The sequence below is a fragment of the Aplysia californica genome, unplaced genomic scaffold, assembly GCF_000002075.1.
Source record: "Aplysia californica isolate F4 #8 unplaced genomic scaffold, AplCal3.0 scaffold00220, whole genome shotgun sequence".
Classification (NCBI taxonomy): Eukaryota; Metazoa; Mollusca; class Gastropoda; order Aplysiida; family Aplysiidae; genus Aplysia; species Aplysia californica.
The window spans coordinates 370,357-377,534 of NW_004797490.1; the positions used below are offsets into that span (position 1 = coordinate 370,357).

The 7,178-nt window shown below is 35.9% G+C and overlaps 1 protein-coding gene across 1 annotated transcript in view; it reads left to right on the top strand.

The window, feature by feature from the left end:
- LOC101860103 (protein timeless homolog) overlaps positions 1–7,178 on the top strand; it is a gene marked incomplete in the record, with an annotated part of 107,984 nt that overhangs the window by 80,729 nt on the left and 20,077 nt on the right. The window contains 3 exon segments of the mRNA XM_013083236.2: positions 647–716; positions 2,731–2,938; positions 3,586–3,731. Of these exon segments, the coding sequence (XP_012938690.1) occupies positions 647–716; positions 2,731–2,938; positions 3,586–3,731 (424 nt within the window).

Below are 7,178 nucleotides of genomic sequence, written 5' to 3' on the forward strand. Positions count from 1 at the left end.
CTCTCTCCCTCCCCCTCTCTCTCTCCCTCTCTCTCTCCGTCTCCCCCTCTCTCTAACAATAGTCGTATAGCCAATAGAGCCTACAGTGGTACATGGATACGCACTACACATAACTGCAAATATTATTATGAGTAGTAGCAGTTCTATTATTATTGTTCTTGTATTCTTATAAGTAACAGCAGTTGCATTATGGTTATCATCATCATCATTGTTATTATTATTGATTACTATAAGTAGTAGCAGTTGTTTTATAATTATCATATTCTTATAAGTAGTAGAGTAGTTGCATTATCATCATCATCATTGTTATTATTATTTATTATTATTAGTAGCAGTTGTATTATCATTATTATCATATTCATAGAGTAGTTGCATTATCATCATTATTAGTATTGTTGTTGTTATTATTATGATAATAATTATAATGATTATTATTATCGTTATTATTATTGTCATTATTATTATCATTATCATCATCATCATTATTATTATCATCATAATTATTTTTATCATCATCATTATTATTATTATTATCATTATCATTATTATCATCACCATCATTATTATTATTGTCATCATGATTATTATCGTTATTATTATTATTATGCTAGTTTTGTTGTTGACGTGTTGTTTGTCTCATTCCCAGTGGAGGAGGAGGAGATGGAGGAAGTGAGGACGTCGGAGCAGGAGTTTGACTTCAAGCTGTTTATCTCTGAGTGAGCAGGGGGAAATAGTGGACGGGGATGTGAAACAGTGTCTCACTGGAGGGGGGTCTTCTTGTCCAGATCTAACAAAATGTCTCTGCATCATCATCATCATCATATTCATATTCATCGTCATTATTATCATCATAATCATATTCACATTCATTATCATCAACATCATCATCATAATCATCATCATCGTCATATTCATAGTTGTCATCGTCATTATCATCTTAATTTTCATCTTCACCATCATCATTATCATTGATTTACAGGAGAAAAATACCGAAGACATAAATATAGTTTTTCGTATTTATTTAATCAGATGTTCTTAGACGTTTGGCATTTTGCCAATTCTAGCTTCTTCAGGAACATGGTATTGCCTTCTTCTCATCATCACCATCATCATCATCATCCTCATCACAATTATTATCATTGTTTGGAAAGTGGAGTCGGAGGGAGAGTCTTGCTTAATTGTCAGACAAAATAATATGAAAATATAAAATGTTTAACATATGTTTAATTGACACAACTCTACGTTTCGCCTCTTGGGCTTCTTCATTCATCATCATCGTCATCATCATCATCATCATCATCACCATCCATCATCACCATCCATCACCATCCATCTCTCATCAACATCATCATCATCATCGTCGTTCATCATCATCAACATCACCCTCCATCTCTCATCAACATCATCATCATCATCATCAATAGCATCATCATCATCGTTCATCATCAATATCATCATCATCACCATCCATCTCTCATCAACATCATCATCATCATCATCATCATCGTCGTCGTTCATCATCATCAATATCATCATCATCACCATCCATCTCTCATCAACATCATCATCATCATCATCAATATTATCATCATCATCATCATCATCGTTCATCATCATCATCAATATCATCATCACCACCATCCATCACCATCCATCTCTCATCAACATCATCACCATCATCATCATCATCGTTCATCATCACCATCATCATCATCATCACCATCATCATCATCATCAACATCATCATCATCATCATCAATATTATCATCATCATCATCGTTCATCATCATCATCAATATCATCATCACCACCATCCATCACTATCCATCTCTCATCAACATCATCACCATCATCATCATCATCACCATCATCATCATCATCATCGTTCATCATCATCATCAATATCATCATCACCACCACCTCCACCTCCGTCTTTTTCTTGGTTTCCCTTTTGCCGTGAAGCCATTGGATGTCATTTTTTAGGCCTTTGAGGCTGGCTGCTGTGGCCCCATTTTCATAACGTGTCCAAACCACCTTCCTTGCTGTCTCTTGGTGTGTATTCCACGCTCAATTTGACGCCCACTCATTGTCTGATGTCTTCATTTCTTTGTCTGTCTCTTCTCGAGATGTTTAAACATATGTGTTATAAGGGCTGTAAAACTTCTACTAAAAGACATTAAACACATTTTAAAGACTTTTAATACCAGAGGGTGGTTGGAAGAAGGTGCTCTGGTGTGGTTTGCTCTTCCTTTCTTATTAAACATCTATATTCCTCATCTTTCTTCCTTCTTTTTTATGTTTGTTACTCTCTTGTAACACCTCTAATATTCTGGCGCTCATATGACCTCATGCAGTTGCAAGCGCAGTAATACCTCTACTAAAACTTTAAATAAAAAACACGTTTTTCTAAGACACTTAATAACAGTGGGTGGTTGGAAGGTGCTCCTGTCTGGTTTGCTCCTTCTTTCCTATAGAACATCTATCGTCCTTATCTGTCTTCTTTCTCTTTTGTGTTTGTTCCTCTCTTTTAGCACCTCTAATCTTCAGCATTTATATCACCTAATTGTGTTGCAAATGCCTTAAAACTCTTACCAAAAAAAACAACCCTCTAATCTTCGAAATTGATATCACTTTTGTTGCAAGTGGCGTAAAACTCTTACTAAAACAAAACATTTAGCAGCGTACCTTTTTTTCACACACAAAACAAAACATGGTTGCGACTGTTCACAGTTTTGCCCACCAAGACGTCGTCAAAACTTACGCCACGCTGCTCTGCGAGTTTCCGGAGAATTCCGACTCGGTGAACCACTGCCTGGTCAAGATGATGCACCGAGTCTCTCACGACCTGGGCTACACCGGGATGTTATTCCAAGCGTCCGTGTTCAAAACCTTCAGCTCGCTGCTGCATGGGCCGTTTGCCAAGATGCCCAGATACAAGGTAGACAGGGGTCGAAATGTTTCTGATTTTTAAAAAAATAAATTTTTCTCCAGATTTCACTTTTTTTTTTTTTAACCACAATTTCTTTTTATAGATCTATTGTCTTTTTTTGTGTGTGTGTACTGTGTTTTAAAAAAAAACCAACAACCAAGAAGTATACATGTACCTTGAAGTTTACCTGGACCTAGAAGTTTACCACGATGGTTCAGTTCAAGAAATGCGTATGTCACATTTTTCTAAAAATATTTTCTTGTCCGAGTGGAAATTTTTTTGTGGCTGCATAAGAATTGTGAAAATACTTATATATATTTAGAGAGAGAGAGAGAGAGAGAGAATTTAAATTTTATATTACTTGCATAAAGATTTTCAGAATAAAAGTAGATTTTTGTTTATGAAAGTGCATTTATTAAACCATTCATTTGAGAACCATGATGGCTGATGTCTGCCGCAGATCTGACACTTGATGATGATGATGATGAAAATAATAATGAAGATCATTTCTATGGCGCCCATTCCCGTGTAAATACAGCTCTGATGATGATGCAGATGATGATGATAATGTTGATGATGATAATGTTGATGATAATGTTGATGATGATCATGATAATGTTGATGATGATGATGTTTCTCTTCAATTCTGATTGAAGGAGCTGTCCAAGTTTGCCTGCTTTGTGGTGCGACAGTTCACGGCCATCGCCCAGGTGAACAAGAAAGTGTTTGTGGACCTCATGTTCTGGAAGACGAGGAACGAAGCTCTGGCCATCACAGGGGATTACGACTTTAACTCCAAAAGGTGGGGAATTTGTTTGGGTTTTTGTTTTTTTAAAGAAGAACAAGAAAGTCGCAGGTAGAATTTTCTGTGCATGTCTATGGTCATTTATATATCTCTGGCCATCACAGGGGATTACGACTTTAACTACAAAAGGTGGGAAATTTGTTTGTTTGTTTTGTTGTTTTTTTTGTTTTTGTTTTGTTTTTAAAGAAGAAAAAGAAAATGAAAGTCGCAGGTAGAATTATCTGTGGTCGTAGAATTGGTCATATGTCTATGTTTTTGAACGAACACTCGTTGAAAACGCTCGTGTCATCTTTCTTGTTTTCACGCATCGATTATTGCAATGCTTTACTAGCTAACTTACCAAATACCTCTCTTCACAAGTTACAACGTTTTCAAAATCATGCTGCTAGGCTTGTACTAAAGAAAAAGAAGAGGGACCACATTACTCCCATGTTAAGAACGTTGCATTGGCTTCCCGTGTCAGCTAGAATGTCATATAAAATTGCAATATTATGTCATAAATGTGTCAATAACAAAGCTCCCTCATATCTTAGTGATCTCATCCAGATTTATGTTCCATCTAGATCACTAAGATCAGGCGACCAGTATCTTTTACGAGTTCCTAGAAAAGGCGGTAAAAAATTAGCCGAAAGATCGTTCGCCCACCTTGCTCCGTCAGTTTGGAACTCTCTTCCCCAACCCTTGAGACATACAACATCTGAGTCTAAATTTTAAAAATCTTTAAAGACACATTTAATGACATCCTTTTTAAGTCAGTAGATTCATGTTCAGTACAATGTTATGTAAATGTCTATGTATCCATTTATGTATTTTGTGAATTGCAGTGTATATATTATTTTATTCTCATTTCGTGACGATGTGTAATCGTGTGCGTGCGATAAGCAAGTAGATGTGTGTGTGTGTGTATACGTGTGTGTATACGTGTGTGTGAGTGTGTGTTTGGCATACATGTGTGCGTGTTATGTATTCGTGAGTGTGTATGCGTGTGTTTGTGTGTGTGTATATGTATATGTGTGTGTGTTTGTGTGTATATGAGTGTGAGTGTGTGTGTGTGTCGCGTGCATGAATATTTTTCTTACATGCATTTATGTAAAGCGCCTAGAGCTGTGTTTACACGGGAGTGGGCGCTATAGAAATGATCTTCATTATCATTATTATTATTATTATTATCTCTGGCCATCAAAGGGGAATACGACTTTAACTCCAAAAGGTGGGAAATTTGATTTTGTTTTTGTTTTTTTGTTTTTTTAAAGAAAAGGAAAATGAAAGTCGCAGGTAGAATTATCTGTGGTCAATTATATTGTGAGGCAGCGTGGTGGAACCAGGCTCTCATCAATTTTTGGGCATGTAGAGTTATTGGTATCATCTTGAAGTTTTTTCACTTGTCTTTATTTGGATGAAAGAAATATCCATTTATTTTAAATACAAGTTGAGATATTTGCGAATGAAAGAGGTGAGGGTCACCTGTTTTCAGAGGTAAAATTAGTGAAAAAAAGGCGGCCAAAGATTAGTTATTCCCTCATTTGATGAGTCCATGGTGACTGAAATTTGCATTTTTTGTGCCTTTAATCGACGTTTTCCCTGAAAAATCCACACAGAAATGAGTTCTTTAATGGGTATGAAAGGTGTTGAGCCAAAAAACAAAAATTTGATAAAAATGCACAAACCTGTGGAAAAATGCAAGTTTCCTCAATTTGATTATTTTGACGAGAACCTGATTCCACCACGCTGCCTCACATATATCCCTGGCCATCACAGGGGATTACGACATTAACTCCAAAAGGTGGGAAATTTGTTGTTTTTTTGGTTTTTTTTAAGAACAAGAAGAAAGTCGCAGGTAGAATTTTCTGTGCATGTCTATGGTCATTTATATATATCTCTGGCCATCACAGGGGAATACGACTTTAACTACAAACGGTGGGAAATTTGTTTGTTTGTTTTGTTGTTTTTCGGTGGGTTTTTTGGTGTTTTTTTTAAAGAAGAAAAAGAAAATGAAAGTCGCAGGTAGAATTATCTGTGGTCAATTATATTGTGAGGCAGCGTGGTGGAACCAGGCTCTCGTCAATTTTTGGGCATGTAGAGTTATTGGTATCATCTTGAAGTTTTTTCACTTGTCTTTCTTTGGATGAAAGAAATATCCATTTATTTTAAATACAAGTTGAGATATTTGAGAATGAAAGAGGTGAGGGTCACCTGTTTTCAGAGGTAAAATTAGTGAAAAAAAGACGGCCAAAGATTAGTTATTCCCTTATTTGAAGAGTCCGTGGTGACTGAAAATTTGCATTTTTTGTGCCTTTAATCGACGTTATTCCTGAAAAATCCACACAGAAATGAGTTCTTTAATGGGCATGAAAGGTGTTGAGCCAAAAAACAAAAATTTGATAAAAATGCACAAACCTGTGGAAAAATGCAAGTTTCCTCAATTTGATTATTTTGACGAGAACCTGATTCCACCACGCTGCCTCTCATATATCCCTGGCCATCACAGGGGATTACGACATTAACTCCAAAAGGTGGGAAATTTGTTTGGGTTTTTTTTTTTTAAAGAAGAACAAGAAGGTCGCAGGTAGAATTTTTGTGCACGTCTATGGTCCTTTATATATCTCCTGCCATCAAAGGGGATTACGACTTTAACTACAAAAGGTGAGGAATTTGTTTGGATTTTTTAAAAAGTAAGAAAAAGAATGTCGCAGGTAGAATTTTCAGTGCATGTCTATGGTCATTTATATAGCTCTGGCCATCACAGGGGACTACGACTTTAACTCCTAAAGGTGGGAAATTTGTTTGGTTTTTTTGTTTGTTTTTTAAGAAAAAGAAAATGAAAGTCGCAGGTAGAATTATCTGTGGTCATTTATATTATATCTCTGGCCATCACAGGGGATTACGACTTTGACTCCTAAAGGTGGGAAATTTGTTTGGTTTTTTTTTTGGTTTTTTTAGAAAAAGAAAATGAAAGTCGAGGGTAGAATTTCTGTGGTCATTTATATTATATCTCTGGCCATCACAGGGGACTACGACTTTAACTACAAAAGGTGGGAAATTTGTTTGGTTTGTTTTTGAAAAAGAAGAAAAAGAAAATGGGCAGTCGTAGGTAGAATTGGTTGCTTTTAAGCACAAGGGGGCTATCCGGAAAAATGCTGTTTTGAGAAAATCGAAGGTAAATTTTTTCCCCTTGTTCAGTTTCTTCAAGAGTCGAGGAGAGATTTCTCTATAACCAGACAAATGTACCCACCAATTAAGCCAAACTTCTCCTGTACAGGGATGTAAATCTTCCGGCTTTTTTCGTTTTTTTTCCGGCCGACTTGCCATTTGGGCCCCATCTTTTAACAAAAGTCTACTATAAACAATACATATTATATATAATATACTAAATATAGATTATTTGTTGTAATACAGGGAAAGAAACAAATATAATTTCGTCTCATTGTATTCTTATTTCGGTCA